The sequence below is a fragment of the Anomaloglossus baeobatrachus genome, chromosome 3 (assembly GCF_048569485.1).
Source record: "Anomaloglossus baeobatrachus isolate aAnoBae1 chromosome 3, aAnoBae1.hap1, whole genome shotgun sequence".
Taxonomy (NCBI): domain Eukaryota; kingdom Metazoa; phylum Chordata; class Amphibia; order Anura; family Aromobatidae; genus Anomaloglossus; species Anomaloglossus baeobatrachus.
The window spans coordinates 653,899,823-653,919,956 of NC_134355.1; the positions used below are offsets into that span (position 1 = coordinate 653,899,823).

Consider the following 20,134-nt stretch of genomic DNA (forward strand, 5'->3'; position numbering starts at 1 on the left):
TGCAAAAATCTGATGGAAACCTACAGAACGTAAAGGAGGGGATCACAAAATAAAGGAGGTTCCGTTTGTTTCCTCACCACAAGTTACAGGTACTTAAGGCAAGTAATTTGGGCATATCTTTACCCTTGGGAGATGTAAACCTGTCTACCACCAAACACTAATGTGCCAAGAATATGGCCCATGTCATGCTGTTGTTCTTTCAGGCAAGGGTACAGGAACCAGGATTTTCCAACCTGGCAGAAGAAAGCCATTCAAGATTTAAGAGTTTTGGACTGACCAAGTTCTTTCCATCATGGGACAGAGAGGAAGGCACCAAGAAAAGTGAACCTTGCCCCAAGGTCATAGAATGCTTCTATCCTTCAAAAGCAAGGAATTGAGGAGACAGGTGCCAGGAACCGGTTTTCTGGGATGAAAGAGGTAATCTGGATCAGCAGCACAATGAAGATGGTGGAGTGGCCCCAAGGTCATGCTTTTAACCTTCAAGAATAGGGTGATGAGGAGGAACAAGTGCCGAGACCTCCCAATCTGGTATGAAGAAGGTTATCTGAACCATCATCGTCAATGGAGAGAGAAGTTAGACCGATGGCCAAGCCACTCCTCAACCCTACAATAGTTGGGCATTTAGGAATGACCTCCTTCGATTGAAAAGCATGCCCGGAGTCAGCTGTAAATTGAAGTCAACAACTAGCCTCAGGGTCACAAGAGGTGGAAATTTGGAACGTATTAAGTGCCAAGACGTCCCATCTTGGGGTGAGAACAGTGGTCTGTGCCAGCAGGAGCATGGAGAGACAAACTCACCGCGGAGTGCCACTGTCCAATTTTGGGAATTAAGGACGGATGAACAACAGGACCTTTATTATTAGGACAATGGGTGGTCTAAACCGCCAGCACATGGGAGGAGTAGTTTGTCCCAGGGTGGCATCATACTTCTATACACAGTTAGGAGCCCCCACAGACCTCCTACCTACAGATGGTGTAATCTGACACTAGGGTCACACCATACAATAATCAAATAGGATTAAGTGCCAGTGTCTCCAATCTGGGATGGCTGGGATTACAGCAATAAGTGTTTTCCTGTCATTTTCTAAAAGGACTGACCAATGTGTGTGGCGGCTGCTACATACATTTATCCAGTATTCAGAATCTCATATTTGGATGTTTTAGGAATTATTCATCTAAGAATACAGATAATTCCAGGGGTCCAGTGATTACGGCCACAGGTGCAAATTGATTAGCCAGACGTCCATGGCTAGTTGTCACATATTTTGTTTTAGGGGATGAATAGTCTTGATGGTTGGCAACTGATGAATTGTAGAATGGAAAAGCCACCTGTGCGGATTACACTGGGGAACGCAATTTTTTAGGAGTTAGGTCAGACAACTGTTCTTAATTAATTTTTGGATGCTGAATCCAGAAATGATCTCAGTTTTTCTCTATCACGTCTAGTTTTTGAACTATAGGATTTTTGTCTTCTCAAAAATATGTAAACTACTGTACCTAAAAAGTGTTGTTTTTTTTTTAAATAGTACAAATATGAATAAAAAAGCTGCACACACCTCTCACCACACTGTCTCAGTTGTGACTACTCTTACAAGTTGCCACGTAGCTCTATATGAGTTGCATTGTACTGAGATAACAAGTCTTATTACAGAAATCAGTGCAATTGTGCTTCTATGGCAGGTAAGTTGAGGAGGAAAAACTTGACGTGATAGAAAAAAACTGACTACATTTTTGGAATCAGCATGCCAATCTTAGTATAAATCAGCTCAAAAACCTAACTCAACAGAATTTTTTTTCAAATTGTTCCCCAGTGTTATCTATCAGATCAGACACCAACAGTTTATTGATTACATTATATCACCCAAGACATATCCTCACCGGAGCAGGCATGTGATTATCTATACACACTGCACTATATTCCTGTGGGATCCACTGATTGCAGTAGAAATGCAGTGAGGTCTGTAAAGTACAAGTGCTGGCGGCCATCAGACACGTGCTACATGAGCGACATCTGCTGGTGAAGAGCATGAACAGCATTCTGTAGAGATTCTGTATGTTCCATTTATATCGTCATCACTTAGTGGCCGGACGATTACATCCCATAAGATACACATTATATGGAAGGAACTATTGGGACCCACATCTTAAATCAATAAATTCTTGTTGCTCATCCGGCCCCATCGCCCACCGATGTATAATGTCCGGCACCATTGCTGCCCTCCCCGGTATATAAAATCCTGGCACGTTGCTCCCTGGTGCATAATATCTGGTCCCATTGCCCCCTGATATATAACATCCAGCACAAGTGCCCCCCCCTCACCCCCCGGTGTATAACATTTGGCACCATTGCACCCAGTGTATAATATCTTGCCACATTGCTGCATGTCTAGATAACATCCGGCCCCTCCGCCCCCCTGGTGGATAACATCCGGACCCTCCGCCCCCCTGGTGGATAACATCCGGACCCTCCGCCCCCCTGGTGGATAACATCCGGACCCTCCGCCCCCCTGGTGGATAACATCCGGACCCTCCGCCCCCCCCGGTGGATAACATTCGGACCCTCCGCCCCCCCCGGTGGATAACATTCGGACCCTCCGTCCCCAGGTGTACAACATCCGGCCCCTCTAATGGGGTAAAAAAGACAAAAAGGGATGTAAAGGAAGACAAGAGACACTTGTGGAAAATTCAATCATTTTATTATCTGCCCTGAAAGCATGCATTATATTACAGCACCTGTAAACAGTCAATTCATAGCGCTGACATAAGCAGCTTCGCGGGATCTGGAATGTTCGGTATTCACACCTGACATAGAACGGACATTAATGCGGCGCCTCCTGTGGCTGGAAACATTCATAGCAGCTTTACAAAGAATGACTTCAGCTATCCCCATTGCACTTTATCAAATTTATTGCTACATGAAGAAAAAAAAAAGGCCATTAAATCGTATGTTGACATCACCGATACTGATTGTCTACATGCAAATTCCTGCGTACAGAACCGGCCTGAGATAAGCGACCCGTGGCCTTTACAATGGAACTACAAATCCCAGCATTCTCAGCTGCTGGGACTACAACCTGTGAGGCCATTTCTGCATTTTACATCACCGTTAATGGCTCTAATAGGAGAGCGCAGTGATAGCTCTGACGTCGGTGAGCAGTAGATTGCTTAATTATAATTATTGAGCATTAAAAAAGAAAAAAAAAATTCTCAGTAAATATAAACCCTTTAAATAAAAAAAAAAAAAAAGTCGAATCAATCCCTTAATATCTATACAGCGCTGCTTATTTGAGCTCCAAATCCCATAGAGATAAATGATGAAATTGTTTTTTTAGGTCACCACTAGGGGGAGCTTACGAGGTTTGTGCATACACATTGATTTTAACACAGTATGCTCCCCCTAGTGGTGGCTACGTAGTAAGTAAGAAGTAGTAAGAAAATTAACATTAAAATCTGTGTTTCCAGGGAATTTGGAGCCAAGATTTCCCCCCCAAAAAATAGGTAATCCATCAGCGCAGTATTGTGGACCCAGGGTGGTAAAAGGTGGAGGTTCCCTTTAATTTTTTTTTGTTAAGTAGCCCAATGAGCCATGTCTTAGTGATACCTGTTCAGGGTAAAGTTGGGAGGTCCCCATACACAATGCATGGTGGACCTATCCCAGCAATATTGATTTTTCATTGGTCATCGCCAGCTTTCCCACATATAGTTAAAAAAAAAAAAATTCAAATTTATTATATTTAACCGCTCGCCAGAAAGGGATGGACATGCCCTTTAAGGTGGTCTCTCACACGACGTACAAATCAGACGGGACATTGATCACCAACCCCAACCCCCCATAGACAAATCACACAAAAATGAATCGGAACACAATGGATCAATTGTTTACTTTTCTGGAGATAGATATAAAATATACATCATTTCCGTATCTCGGTGAAGTGGGAATAACGGATTTTATACTTATAACGATTGGGAAAAGGGTTAATAAAGGCGTATAAAGTATTGCATAGTGCTGAACAGTCTGGGGTGAAAGATTCCACCTATATAAGAGGAGGAGGAACGGAAATAAGTGGCTGGAAATGAGACGTGTCGGCAAATTTGGGAAACGTCCACCGTAAATGCGATGCTCCGACTCAACCGCATCCGTCACAGTGCGAGCGCCGTAAGACCGCCGGCATCTAAACAGGGGCGGGAGCGGAAAAGTTTAACTGTAATGGGTGCGTCAAAAGGTCTCCTATGTTAAAAGGGTGATTCTACCATTTCAAAACCTCTGCTTGCTGTTATTCTTAAAGGGGAGGCCCACAATGTACACACTGCGGAGCTATCCTTATTAGGCTTTAGTATAAAAGGCCAATAGCTCCCTACACTGAGTAGTGGCCGTTCTCAGTACTGCAGCTGCAGTACTAAGAATGGCCACTAAGCAGTGTATGGAGCGGTGCTGTTATGGTGGTCTTCTGACCTGATCGGTAGGGGTGCTGGAGGTCTGACCCCCACTCATTTGATATTCGTGACTTTCTATGGATAAGATATGAATGTGACTAGTCCTGCACAACCCCTTTAAATGGGGTGTATAAAAGTCGGGGTCTCAAATGCAAGCAGATGTGTTGAAAACTGATGATATATCTACCGTATTTTTCGGATTTTAAGACGCACTTTTCCTCCCAAAAATTTAGGAGTAAAATGAGGGGTGAGTCTTATAATCTGGATGTAGTTTACCAGGGGATGGTGGAAAGGGGTCACAGCAGGCAGGGGCGAGGCTGTGGGCTGTGCTGGTGCTCGCTGCTGGGGGTGAGACAGGGACCATCCTGAAAATGAGGTGCAGGCTTCAAATAATGGTGCCCGAAGTCGGTCTCAAGATCTCATCTGCGCACGCGCCGTCTCCCGCCCATTGATCTCCCACTGCGGACTTAAGGAGAATGACACCCGGAGGTGGCGCGTGCACACACGAGATCTCAGCTGGTCATTGAGCTGATAGCTCAATCTGTGAATGCGCCAACTGCGGGCGCCATTTCTTCGAAGCCCGCACCGCCGGCAGTTTCTGGATGTACCTGCCTCATAGCTCCCGCAGCGAACATCCGGGACATCTGCCGCACCGCCTGCAGCATCGCAATACTCCAGCACCGCCTCTGCTTCTTGTGACTCTGCTCCACCACCCCCTCCCCCGATAAGACAACACCAGAGTATAAGACAGACCCCATATTTTTTTTTGTCTCTAAATTTGGGGTGCATCTTATAATCCGGTACATCTTATAAAACGAAAAATACGGTATGTAAAAGGGACAGTACACCATGCCCATTGAGCGATGCAATACACCTTGCCCATTGAGCGATGCAATACACCTTGCCCATTGAGCGATGCAATACACCTTGCCCATTGAACAGTGCACTACACCTTGCCCATTGAACAGTGCACTACACCTTGCCCATTGAACAGTGCACTACACCTTGCCCATTGAACAGTGCACTACACCTTGCCCATTGAGCAATGCACTACACCTTGCCCATTGAGCAATGCACTACACCTTGCCCATTGAGCAATGCACTACACCTTGCCCATTGAACAGTGCAGTACACCTTGCCCATTGAACAGTGCACTACACCTTGCCCATTGAACAGTGCAGTACACCTTGCCCATTGAACAGTGCAGTACACCTTGCCCATTGAACAGTGCAATACACCTTGCCCATTGAACAGTGCAGTACACCTTGCCCATTGAACAGTGCAGTACACCTTGCCCATTGAACAGTGCAGTACACCTTACCCATTGAACAGTGCAGTACACCTTGCCCATTGAACAGTGCAGTACACCTTGCCCATTGAACAGTGCAGTACATCTTACCCATTGAACAGTGCAGTACACCTTACCCATTGAACAGTGTAGTACACCTTGCCCATTGAACAGTGCAGTACACCTTGCCCATTGAACAGTGCAGTACACCTTGCCCATTGAACAGTGCAGTACACCTTGCCCATTGAACAGTGCACTACACTTTGCCCATTGAACAGTGCAGTACACCTTACCCATTGAACAGTGCAGCACATCTTGCCCATTGAACAGTGCAGTACACCTGTTGGCACCCCGGAGCTACTTTTAAGCAGCAGCCTCCTGTTTACCCTGTGCCCGTCTCACGGCAGACACACCCTGACACAATCCCTTGTACATCCTAGTGCAAGTGACTTGATGGTCAGGAATATATATATATAATAATAATAAAAAAATGCATATATGAGATGCTTCCAACATACAGTACATTAACATAGAGCCATTTCATATAAATCTAATTATACACAGCTTGTTATTAATACTCGAGCTGCGCGCAGGCACAACTGTGGGCGATTCTGGGTAAGAAAAAGCTAAAATATACAAAAAAAAAAATCAATATATTTCCCTTTCCAAACATATAGGAAAATACCGGCTAGCGATGATCTAAGGCTATTTGGAGACTCCTGATAGGATTATATTACACATAATTTGCAAAACACATCCCCTTATTTCAGAGCGTAGACATAGGTTTTTGTATTTTTTTTTTGTTTTTTATAAAATTACAATTATACGTATTTAATAAAAGTCTGATACAGAAATCCCTCTCTATACATACAAGTTCAGTAGTATATTCAAGCAAACCCAGTTATGCACAGGAGGACTGCGGCTCCGGCACAGTAAGACGGTAAGGCCCCTTATATCGTTTTGGCAAAAAAAAAAAAAAAACAATAAAAAAAAAAAAAGTTATGAAAAATAATTTTCTGGAATAAAAAGAAAAAAAAAAAGTCCATTTTAATAAATTTAATTATGCTTCGGTGAACGTGAAGAAAAAACAAAAATAAAAAATATACAGGACTTGGGAGGTTGCATGAGCCGGGCGCCTCACGACAACTGTACGGCCTTTTTCAGCTTGTCGATTTCACTCTGCAGGGGATAAAACAAAAAGTGGGTTAACTTTTTGGGGGGCAAAACTATGACCCCATATTAGACAAAAGATTTACAATCTGGGCCCCCGGATGTGTTCGGTCATTTAGGTGTAGGGCAGCACCTTCAGGTCTGATTGATACATGGTCAGAGTGTAGTCATTGGGCTCTCAATATAAAGAGCAGTGATCAAGGAGATTAATACATTTCCAGGAGGTATAGCAGAGAAATGAAATAATGCAGAATGTAGAAGGAAGTAGGAACAGCACCGAAATGCGCGTGGGGGACAGCACCGAAACACATGTAGGGCACTCTTCTGATACAGGTAATATTATTCCCTTTTACATTGGCTTTATTGATTATACAGTAATGTATTTATTGATAAATAATAAATATTTGATACATTGATTTATTGATTACCAACACTATTTATGGATCAGTGTCCTCCTTGTGTCACATTCCATCACAATACTATCAATATATGTACACTGCATTTAAGAATTGATATATTTTCTGTATCATAGTATTGTGGTGCCACCTAGTGGCTATTTGTGCTTACTACGACAACGTTATAACTTATGGTGGCAAATCCTGCTTTCAATGCTATGCCAATGGTGTTTGGACATAGTGATTATGGTTGCAGCGTTTTGTACAAGGACCTTCAAAGAAGTGATCTTAAAAAATATTAGGATGTTAAAGGGGGTTTCTCCACTTTAGAAACAGAATTAATAATAATAATAATAATAATAATAATTTTATTCATTTATATAGCGCTATTAATTCCACAGCGCTTTACATACATTGGCAACTCTGTCCCCATTGGGGCTCACAATCTAGAGTCCCTATCTGTATGTCTTTGGAGTGTGGGAGGAAACCGGAGAACCCGGAGGAAACCCATGCAAACACGGGGAGAACATACAAACTCCTTGCAGATAGTGTCCTTGGTGGGATTTGAACCCAGGACCCTAGCGCTGCAAGACTCCAGTGCTAACCACTGAGCCACCGTGCCGCCCAATTAATCACCGGGATTTTCCTATATAAGCTAAAGCACTATCAGGCTGAGTCTATACATATCTTTAGAGGTCTGCTTGGATGTTTAGGTTTTGAAATCCAAAAAAGTAAAAGTTTATAAAATCATCAGCTTCTTGAGTGACAGCAGCTGAGGATCAGATAATATCTGGGGGCTATTCATAGTTATCCCCTCCCCCTGTTAGAATTAGCATAAGTATACAATTTATTTAAATTTTGACTAGAAGGACCTGTGTGAGGTCATACCCATGTGACAAGAAGGGGTTGGGCCTCAACCAACAAAGCTGATACCAGGAAGCAACATTTTTCTGTTGGCTGAGGCCCCGCCCCTTCTGGTCACATGGGTATGACCTCACCCAGGTCCTGCAAGTCAAAATTTAAATTGATTGTATAATAATTATGCTAATTCTAATAGGGGGAGCTGATCCTCAGCTGCTGTCACTCAAGAAGCTGCCGATTTTATAAACTTTACTTTCTTTGATTTCAAAACCTAAACATCCAAGCTGCCCACTACAGGTATGTATAGAATCAGCCTGATAGTGCCAGTATAGCCCTGGCTTTAGGTTATATACGAACATCCTGGTGACTGATTCACTTTAAATGGGTTCTACCTAAAGTCATTGTATGTGTTTTGCGTAGGGAACTATCCCCACAAGTCCACATTACCCAATGCACGGTAATGTAACTTATCGGCCCAGGACAAGCGAGACGTTCATTGCATGTTATCTGGCCCCTAGGTTTGGAGATTAGACCTCACTCACCTCTAAACCGCTGCGCAGCATCCGCTCCTCTTCTAGATCTCGCTTTATTTTATCCAGCTCATTCCTAAGAAAAACATGCAAAGATACAAATTACATAAGAAGTGAGCTCAATTCTGCAGAAGAGAGGAAAAGATGGAACCACAATGTAGCAAAAAAACAAAATCATCCTGACTGAGTCCGTGTAGGAAATGTGGGGAAGTTGCAAGAGCGAGCCGGAAGAGCAGACCATCATCTCTTCCCCTGATACACAAGTCCTTCCAGATCCCCACAGATCCGGCCTCTCCTTTTTGTGAGTTGCTCCTGCCCCCTCTCCCTCACACAGATGACTTTAGCAGGCCGTCCCCGGTACCTGTGTTCTTTCCTGAGCGCGTCCACTATGGTCAGCAGCTCGCCGATCTGGGCTCTTAACTCATCCATCTCGCTCTTTTTTCCATCCACAAGGTCAAGTTTTGGTTTGACGTCCGCAACCACGGGGCTCAGGGGAGCGGGGCTGGGTCTGGACGCGGCCGACATGGGTGAGAATATGGACATGGGAGCTGCGATCACCGACGGCTGAAATAAAGATAAAAGGGACGTTACAAGAACAATGGAAGCGGCTGCAGCCGTGCGCTCGGCTTGCATCTGATCACATCTCGTACATTGTCATGTTCCCTCAATGGGAGGATCGGACGGAGACCCAATGATACCTAAAATGTCGGGGGCTACGTGTTCAACTGAAAAATAGGGGGACACAGATTTGTTTTTTCCTAAGCTTCTCAGCTATTGCTGGATTTTTTGTCACTCTGAAGAATATGGACTCTGTTCTAGATCTCTGAATAATACAAACGTGGCCTCGTGTAGTGCAATCCAAACCGGAGACGTGCTGCAACTACTAATGCACATGGAAAGGAAGATGCCTACAGGGCCCACTACTATGGCGCTGATGACACTATAGGGTCTGTGTGTGCTTGGCGTGGAGGTAGAGAAGTGGTCAGACATGGGTGAGTGCATAGTCTGTCTCTAGTGATGAGCGGGCACTACCATGCTCGGGTGCTCAGTACTCGTAACTAGTGATGAGCGGGCACTACCATGCTCGGGTGCTCAGTACTCGTAACTAGTGATGAGCGGGCACTACCATGCTCGGGTGCTCAGTACTCGTAACTAGTGATGAGCGGGCACTACCATGCTCAGGTGCTCAGTACTCGTAACTAGTGATGAGCGGGCACTACCATGCTCAGGTGCTCAGTACTCGTAACTAGTGATGAGCGAGCATGTTTGGGTGCTTGGTACTCGAAACTAGTGATGAGCGGGCACTACCATGCTCAGGTGCTCTGTACTGGTAACTAGTGATGAGCGGCCACTACCATGCTCGGGTGCTTGGTTCTCGTAACTAGTGATGAGCGGGCACCATCATGCACAGGTGCTCAGTACTCGTAACTAGTGATGAGTGAGCACTGCCATGCTCGGGTGCTTGGTTCTCGTAACTAGTGATGAGCGGGCACTATCATGCACAGGTGCTCAGTACTCGTAACTAGTGATGAGCGGGCACTACCATGCTCGGGTGCTCAGTACTCGTAACTAGTGATGAGCGGATACTACCATGCTCAGGTGCTCAGTACTCGTAACTAGTGATGAGCGGGCACTACCATGCTCGGGTGCTCAGTAGTCGTAACTAGTGATGAGCGGGCACTACCATGCTCAGGTGCTCTGTACCCGTAACTAGTGATGAGCGGGCACTACCATGCTCAGGTGCTCTGTACCCGTAACTAGTGATGAGCGGGCACTACAAATGCTCGGGTGCTCGGTACTCATAACTAGTGATGAGCGAGCATGTTTGGGTGCTTGGTACTCGAAACTAGTGATGAGCGGGCACTACCATGCTCAGGTGCTCTGTACTGGTAACTAGTGATGAGCGGGCACTACCATGCTCAGGTGCTCTGTACTGGTAACTAGTGATGAGCGGCCACTACCATGCTCGGGTGCTTGGTTCTCGTAACTAGTGAGGAGTGGGCACTACCATGCTCGGGTGCTCGGTACTCAGAACTAGTGATGAGCGAGCATGTTTGGGTGCTTGGTACTCGAAACTAGTGATGAGCGGGCACTACCATGCTCAGGTGCTCTGTACTGGTAACTAGTGATGAGCGGGCGCTACCATGCTCAGGTGCTCTGTACTGGTAACTAGTGATGAGCGGGCGCTACCATGCTCAGGTGCTCTGTACTGGTAACTAGCGATGAGCGGGCACTACCATGCTCAGGTGCTCTGTACTGGTAACTAGCGATGAGCGGGCACTACCATGCTCAGGTGCTCTGTACTGGTAACTAGTGATGAGCGGGCGCTACCATGCTCAGGTGCTCTGTACTGGTAACTAGCGATGAGCGGGCACTACCATGCTCAGGTGCTCTGTACTGGTAACTAGCGATGAGCGGGCACTACCACGCTCAGGTGCTCTGTACTGGTAACTAGTGATGAGCGGGCGCTACTATGCTCAGGTGCTCTGTACTGGTAACTAGCGATGAGCGGGCACTACCATGCTCGGGTGCTTGGTACTCGTAACTAGTGATGAGCGGGCACTACCATGCTCGGGTGTGAAATCTTCCAGAAAAACGCTTAAATTCCCCATTGACTTCCATTATACTTGGGTACTCGTGTCGCATCCATCCGAGCGTCTGACTGCTAGTTACGAGTCCCGGGCACCTGAGCATGGTAGTGCCCTTTCATCACTAGCGGTCTCAAATAACATTTCATGCTTATATCTAGTATAAAGGATAAATGTATGATCAGTTAGGGCTGGGACCTTTTGACCAATCAGGAGAATGAGGCGTACAAGGTCCCTGTATAACTGTAGCAGTACTGAGCATGTGCAACCATGGTTTGAGTAACTGTCGCACATGCTCTGTACTGCTCTAGTCACAAAGGCCTGAGCAGCTCCTATACATTTATACATGGTGTTTATGGGACAAGCGCACACTTCCGCATACCTTCTTAAAGTCCGGCGTCGATGGTTTGGCACTTTCCTCCTCGTCCTCGTGATGCGCTTTTGGCTCCTCAGTCAAGTCTTTGTTTTGCTACAAGAAATAAGTAGACAACCATGATTGTGACATCATCAGACAATAAACGCCATTATACAAGACATCACCGGCACATTTGCAAAAGACTGGATTGGCAGCAGCGGTGCTGGCTACAGTGAGCCCATCTATGGGGCCGCCATAGAAAAGGAGCATTTATCGGTGGCATGCTGCCATTGCGCTAAAGGGTGTCGTAGCCCAATGGCCTAGTTTGTACAACAATAAAATAAGTGGCTTCCACCTAAAGCCGCCATTCCCTGTAAAGCAGCTGCGGTACTTACAGAATGCAGCCCATTGAAGCGCCCCGGTGGTCTCTTGCCGGGCATCTTTGGTCTGCTGGCAGTGGGGTGGGAGAGGTTCTCTGAGGTAGTCAGCACATCATCAAAGCTGAGATCAGAGGGAGCTGAAGGGGACAAAGCAGAGAGGTCATCATCCCTGGATTAAGGGTTCAAAACACACCATGGAAAAATCGCTTAACTAGCAATAACCTAAACAATACAGATTGCAGACACACGGGCGGGGAGCCACGGCAGAGCCACGCCGCACCGGTAATGGCCGTGTTCAAACATTCCCACAATGGATGGAACTCAAAGTAATAATTCTCAAAAATACTGGACAAGAAAGCGCCGACCATGGTATGACTATGTGGGGGAAGCTACGAGAACCATGGTATGACTATGTGGGGGAAGCTCCGAGAACCATGGTATGACTATGGGGGGGAAGCTCAGAGAACCATGGTATGACTATGGGGGGGAAGCTCAGAGAACCATGGTATGACTATGGGGGGAAGCTCCGAGAACCATGGTATGACTATGTGGGGGAAGCTCCGAGAACCATGGTATGACTATGGGGGGAAGCTCCGAGAACCATGGTATGACTATGGGGGGGAAGCTCAGAGAACCATGGTATGACTATGGGGGGGAAGCTCAGAGAACCATGGTATGACTATGGGGGGGAAGCTCCGAGAACCATGGTATGACTATGGGGGGGAAGCTCCGAGAACCATGGTATGACTATGGGGGGAAGCTCAGAGAACCATGGTATGACTATGGGGGGGAAGCTCCGAGAACCATGGTATGACTATGGGGGGGGAAGCTCAGAGAACCATGGTATGACTATGGGGGGGAAGCTCCGAGAACCATGGTATGACTATGGGGGGGGAAGCTCAGAGAACCATGGTATGACTATGGGGGGGGAAGCTCAGAGAACCATGGTATGACTATGGTTGGGAAGCTCCGAGAACCATGGTATGACTATGGTTGGGAAGCTCCGAGAACCATGGTATGACTATGGGGGGGAAGCTCCGAGAACCATGGTATGACTATGGGGGGAAGCTCCGAGAACCATGGTATGACTATGTGGTGGGGGGGGAGGAGAGATCTGGGAGCCATAATATGACTGTGTGTGGGGGGGGATCCTGGAGCCATGATGTGACTATGGGGGGAAAGCTCCAAGCTCCGGGAGCCATGTTATGACTATGGAGGGGGGGGGGGGGGGGGAAGATCCGGAATCCATGGTATGACTATGGTGATGGTGGTGTGGGGGGGAGGATATGATCTGGGAGCCATGGTATGACTATGGGGGGGGAAAGCTCCGGGACCCATGGTATGACTATGGGGGGGAAGCTCCGGAAGCCATGGTATGACAATTGGGGAGGGGGGGAGGAACGCTCCGGGAGCCATGGCATGACTATGGGGGAGAAAGCTCCCGGAGCTATGGTGTGACTATGGGGGGGGGGGAGCTCCAGGAGCCATGGCATGACTATGGGGGGGAAAGCTCCGGGAGCCATGGCATGACTATGGGGGAGAAAGCTCCCGGAGCTATGGTGTGACTATGGGGGGGGGGGGGGGAGCTCCAGGAGCCATGGCATGACTATTGGAGGGACGGTTCCGGGAACCATGGTATGGACTATGGTGGAGAAAGCTATGGGAGCCATGCTGTGACTATTGGGGGGGGAGGCTACAGGAGCCATGCTGTGACTATTGGGGGGGAGGCTACAGGAGCCATGCTGTGACTATTAGGGGGGAAGGCTACAGGAGCCATGCTGTGACTATTAGGGGGGAAGGCTACAGGAGCCATGCTGTGACTATTAGGGGGGAAGGCTACAGGAGCCATGCTGTGACTATTGGAGGGAGGCTCCAGGAGCCATGCTGTGACTATTAGGGGGGAAGGCTCCAGGAGCCATGCTGTGACTATTGGGGGGGAGGCTACAGGAGCCATGCTGTGACTATTGGGGGGGAGGCTCCAGGAGGCATGCTGTGACTATTGGGGGGGAGGCTACAGGAGCCATGCTGTGACTATTGGGGGGAGGCTCCAGGAGCCATGCTGTGACTATTAGGGGGGAAGGCTACAGGAGCCATGCTGTGACTATTAGGGGGGAAGGCTCCAGGAGCCATGCTGTGACTATTGGGGGGGAGGCTACAGGAGCCATGCTGTGACTATTGGGGGGAGGCTCCAGGAGCCATGCTGTGACTATTGGGGGGAGGCTCCAGGAGCCATGCTGTGACTATTGGGGGGGAGGCTACAGGAGCCATGCTGTGACTATTAGGGGGGAAGGCTACAGGAGCCATGCTGTGACTATTAGGGGGGAAGGCTCCAGGAGCCATGCTGTGACTATTGGGGGGGAGGCTACAGGAGCCATGCTGTGACTATTGGGGGGAGGCTCCAGGAGCCATGCTGTGACTATTAGTGGGGAAGGCTACAGGAGCCATGCTGTGACTATTGGGGGGGAGGCTCCAGGAGCCATGCTCTCACTATTTAAAATCTCACTATTTAGGGTGCATGGCTACAGGAGCCATGCTGGGACTATTGGGGGGGAGGCTACAGGAGCCATGCTGTGACTATTAGGGGGGAAGGCTCCAGGAGCCATGCTGTGACTATTGGGGAGGAGGCTACAGGAGCCATGCTGTGACTATTGGGGGGAGGCTCCAGGAGCCATGCTGTGACTATTGGGGGGAGGCTCCAGGAGCCATGCTGTGACTATTGGGGGGGAGGCTACAGGAGCCATGCTGTGACTATTAGGGGGGAAGGCTACAGGAGCCATGCTGTGACTATTAGGGGGGAAGGCTCCAGGAGCCATGCTGTGACTATTGGGGGGAGGCTCCAGGAGCCATGCTGTGACTATTGGGGGGAGGCTCCAGGAGCCATGCTGTGACTATTGGGGGGGAGGCTACAGGAGCCATGCTGTGACTATTGGGGGGAGGCTCCAGGAGCCATGCTGTGACTATTAGGGGGGAAGGCTACAGGAGCCATGCTGTGACTATTGGGGGGAGGCTCCAGGAGCCATGCTGTGACTATTGGGGGAGAAGGCTACAGGAGCCATGCTGTGACTATTGGGGGGAGGCTCCAGGAGCCATGCTGTGACTATTAGGGGGGAAGGCTACAGGAGCCATGCTGTGACTATTGGGGGGGAGGCTACAGGAGCCATGCTGTGACTATTGGGGGGAGGCTCCAGGAGCCATGCTGTGACTATTAGGGGGGAAGGCTACAGGAGCCATGCTGTGACTATTGGGGGGAGGCTCCAGGAGCCATGCTGTGACTATTGGGGGGGAGGCTCCAGGAGGCATGCTCTCACTATTTAAAATCTCACTATTTAGGGTGCATGGCTACAGGAGCCATGCTGGGACTATTGGGGGGGAGGCTACAGGAGCCATGCTGTGACTATTAGGGGGGAAGGCTCCAGGAGCCATGCTGTGACTATTGGGGAGGAGGCTACAGGAGCCATGCTGTGACTATTGGGGGGAGGCTCCAGGAGCCATGCTGTGACTATTGGGGGGGAGGCTACAGGAGCCATGCTGTGACTATTAGGGGGGAAGGCTCCAGGAGCCATGCTGTGACTATTAGGGGGGAAGGCTCCAGGAGCCATGCTGTGACTATTGGGGGGAGGCTCCAGGAGCCATGCTGTGACTATTGGGGGGGAGGCTACAGGAGCCATGCTGTGACTATTGGGGGGAGGCTCCAGGAGCCATGCTGTGACTATTAGGGGGGAAGGCTCCAGGAGCCATGCTGTGACTATTAGGGGGGAAGGCTACAGGAGCCATGCTGTGACTATTGGGGGGAGGCTCCAGGAGCCATGCTGTGACTATTGGGGGGGAGGCTCCAGGAGGCATGCTCTCACTATTTAAAATCTCACTATTTAGGGTGCATGGCTACAGGAGCCATGCTGGGACAATTAGGGGGAAGGCTGTGGGAGTCATGCTCTCACCATTTGGGGGGGGGGCTTCGGGAGCCATGATGTGACTTTTAGGAGAAAAAGGAGAAGGGGCCTCGAGAGCTATGCTGTGACTACTGGGGGCCTCAGAAAGTCGTGATGTGATGAGAAAAAAAAAAAAAAGTTAAATAATAATGAAAGGTGTACTCTAATTACTGTAAGATGGAGGGAGGGGACGACTATGGGGGTTGTAAGACTCCGTTGGTGTCTAAGCCTTATATTTGGAGATCACTGGCCCTACAGAGCGCCATGATTGGCTCCTCACATGTACAGCACCATTTACACAGGAACAATGTTCTGAGGTCATAAATTACAATTCTTATTAAATGAGGGGAGGAGGAGGAGGAGGAGAGCTGCCCTGGATCACTGCATACACCGCTCTGGATCTATCCCACACATCAGGGAATAATAGCAAAAGCGCTGAATGTGACAAGCTGCAGCTCTCCTCTCACAGCACTGTCATCAGGAAGGTTATTATAATGAAGGAGAGGGGGAGTGCTGCTCTATATACTTGTATAGACCACTTTAGATCTATCCCACACATCAGGGAATAATGCAGATGATACCTGGGATAGATCCAGAGTGCTGAATGTGACAAGCTGCAGCTCTCCTCTCACAGCACTGTCATCAGGAAGGTCATTAAAATGAAGGAGAGGGGGAGTGCTGCTCTATATACTTGTATAGACCACTTTAGATCTATCCCACACATCAGGGAATAATGCAGATGATACCTGGGATAGATCCAGAGTGCTGAATGTGACAAGCTGCAGCTCTCCTCTCACAGCACTGTCATCAGGAAGGTCAGGAGAGGAGGAGCGCTGCTCTGTACAGTTGTACACACCCCTGTGGATCTCTCTCTAAATCTCTGCTGGCGCCCTTTTGGGTAAACATAAAATGATCATACAAGGCGCTCTAAACTTTGTAAATAAATATGTCCCCAATGGAGAGAAATTTTTTTTTAAAAGGGTTTATTTTGCTCTTTAGCCACATCATCCTGAAGTAGTTTAACCATAAAAAAAATGGTGAAGGGTCCTCTTTAAAAAGCATGATAAGGAAGATTAAAGAGTTATACTCTCCTGACAGATTGAGCTCACTGATGAACTCTCAGTTAGCTCATTCTGCAAGCACCAATAGAGAAAGCAACACAAAGGCTACAGAGAGCAAAGGGTGGAAGAGTTTTAATACAAACCAATTCAAAAAGAGGTTGCAATCTAAAACTAAGGAAAAATAATATGTCCCTTAATGTGGCTATATCCTTAAAAGGTGTTTGTGTCCTTGAGTAAAAAAACAAAAAAATTTTTAAAAAAAAGCAGCGGGGGATCTCAGTAGCTCTTGGAACAGCGTTTTAAAATCCCCCTTTTTTTTTTTTTTTTTACAATCTTGGACAACCCCTTTAAATTAATAACATTTTGGCTGCCTCCACTAGAGGGAGCTCTCCGCTTTACTGAAGAAGTCAAAGCAGAGGTAAGCGCACAAGCTCCCTCTAGTGGCTGCTGCAGGAAGATGTAATTTTATCACTTATGCCCATAAAGCACTGTAACAAGAATACGTTGTACAAATATGTTAATGAGTACAAAATATTGAAATTAAATATAAATGGTGTTCAATGGTGCGCATTCACGTTACACCTAACATACACGGATGGTTCCACATCCATTGCAAATGGTGATTATTCTCTGTGGTGAACCTGTGATCATAGTCAAATTCAACAGAGCAGCAACCATGGACATCCAGCAGGAACATGACCCCAGTGTAGGAAGCTGATGTGCAGTGCAGACAGGCTCCCCCATTACAGGAAACTTGGTTTTACCCCCAAAAAAGGGTTATGTCACCAGAAAATGACCTATTGCTAAAATCAGGTCCTTATGTTCAAAAGAAAAATATTGCACTTTTCACACCGGCCACCAGGCCTAATAATAGACTCCTACTTCCTGCGCGTTACATGTACATTAGCAGCAATAGACTGACTCAGACCCTACTGAAGTGTACTGAAGTATATAAAATGTATGCTCTGATCATGGCGAAGGTCAGCGTCCAGGAGGAGGTGATGAGCTGTGACATCACCTATTGTGAATGGTGGGTCTATTTTCAACTGTATATAGAGGGGTTAGGTTAGCAATAATTGTACATGAGTAGGAGGAGGTGAGCTGTGACATCACCTATTGTGAATTATTAATCCTGTTTTATCTACTGTATATAGAGGTGTTAGCAGTCAATGTACAGGAGGGGGGAGGAGGTGAGCTGTGACCACCTATTGTGAATGGTTGACCCTGTGTTATCTGCTGTATATAGAGGTGTTAGTAATTATACAGGGAGGTGAGCTGTGACATCACCTATTGTGAATGGTCGATCCTGTGTTATCTACTATATATAGAAATGTTATCAGTTATTATATAGGTGGTGAGCTGTGACATCACCTATTGTGAATGGTGGATCCTGTGTTATCTACTGTATATTATAGAGGTGTTAGCAGTCATTGTACAGGAGAGGGGAGGAGGTGAACTGTGACCACCTATTCTGAATGGTCGATCCTGTGTTATCTACTGTATATAGAAATGTTATCAGTTAGGGCAGCACGGTGGCTCAGTGGTTAGCACTGCAGTCTTGCAGCGCTGGGGTCCTGGGTTCGAATCCCACCAAGGACAACATCTGCAAGGAGTTTGTATGTTCTCCCCGTGTTTGCGTGGGTTTCCTCCGGGTTCTCCGGTTTCCTACCACACTCCAAAGACATACAGATAGGGAATTTAGATTGTGAGCCCCAATGGGGACAGTTCCTTATGTATGTAAAGCGCTGTGGAATATGTTAGCGCTATTTAAAAATAAAGATGTATGTATGTATGTATGTATGTATGTATGTATGTATGCATGTATGTATGCATGCATGCATGTATGTACAAGAGGAGGTAAGCTGTGATATCACCTAATGTGAATGGTGGATCCTGTGTTATCTACTGTATATAGAGGTGTTAGCAATCATTGTACAGGAGGAGGAGGTGAGCTGTGACATCACCTATTGTGAATTATGGACCATCTACTGTATATAAATCCTTTCTGTGTTGACAATGAGACTGCTGAAAAGTCTTTTGTATATAACAGGAAAACAGGAAGTAAGAGTCCAGTATTTGGTCTAATGGCAAGTGTGGATTTTTAGGATATAGATAATTATATGGATAATTAGAAGAAGAAAAAAAAAACAATTTTATATAATTTAATAAAAAAAAAACCCTAAATTAAAAATATATTATTTTCTGATAACATATTCTCATAAAATGATCTTGGAAAGGGAAGAAGTGTCCTCTGAGTATGTCCTGCCCTCTTTGTATAGGGATACAGCAGGGGGCGCCCGGGGGACTCTCCTCCACTCGCTCCTTTAGCTCTGCCTTTTCTGCCATGCTGCAGCTCCTTCTTATATCTCAGCGCTCTGTGTTTTGGAGCCGGTCTGGATTTTTTGCCGCCCGGGCTTTGCTTGTTTGGTTCCTTATAAACTACAGATCTCTACATTCATCATTGCAAACGGAGGACTCTGCTGAGAGAACGTGATCTTACCAAAATGGAGAAGGGTAGGGGAAGTTCCTGATACGAGAGAAGGGATACATGGCAAACAGGAGAGGAAACAAAATCTGGAAAGAAAAGTCAAGGAGAGGAATGTCTAGAACAGAGATTGTGAAACCAAAATTACTTTGCAAAAGCAGAAAAAAAGAAAACATTTGAAGAAGAAAAGCAGAATCTGGACATGCAGCAAAAAGCAGAGATGTGAGGGGGGGGGGGGGCGCCAGACCGGTACAGAGCCAGGGGCCGGTACAGAGCCAGGGGCCGGTACAGAGCCAGGGGCCGGTACAGAGCCAGGGGCCGGTACAGAGCCAGGGGCCGGTACAGAGCCAGGGACCGGTACAGAGCCAGGGACCAGGATATAGCCAGGGACCAGGATATAGCCAGGGACCAGGATATAGCCAGGGACCAGGATATAGCCAGGGACCAGGATATAGCCAGGGACCAGGATATAGCCAGGGACCAGGATATAGCCAGGGACCGGTACAGAGCCAGGGGCCGGTACAGAGCCAGGGGCCGGTACAGAGCCAGGGGCCGGTACAGAGCCAGGGACCGGTATAGAGCCAGGGACCGGTATAGAGCCAGGGACCGGTATAGAGCCAGGGACCAGGATATAGCCAGGGACCAGGATATAGCCAGG

General features: G+C 47.4%; 1 protein-coding gene across 3 annotated transcripts in view; it reads right to left on the reverse strand.

The window, feature by feature from the left end:
- Positions 1 to 2,674: 2,674 nt before the first annotated feature.
- Positions 2,675 to 20,134, reverse strand: part of CD2AP (CD2 associated protein) — a 119,419-nt gene continuing 101,959 nt past the window's right edge. For 2 of the 3 annotated variants that reach the window (XM_075341167.1, XM_075341168.1), the window contains 5 exons: positions 12,017 to 12,138; positions 11,649 to 11,735; positions 9,040 to 9,242; positions 8,691 to 8,754; positions 2,675 to 6,901 (listed from right to left, as the gene is read on the reverse strand). In XM_075341167.1, the coding sequence (XP_075197282.1) occupies positions 6,860 to 6,901; positions 8,691 to 8,754; positions 9,040 to 9,242; positions 11,649 to 11,735; positions 12,017 to 12,138 (518 nt within the window). In that variant the 3' untranslated portion in view covers positions 2,675 to 6,859. The remainder of the gene's footprint in view (positions 6,902 to 8,690; positions 8,755 to 9,039; positions 9,243 to 11,648; positions 11,736 to 12,016; positions 12,139 to 20,134) is intronic. The other variant, XR_012751723.1, reaches the window with a different exon arrangement.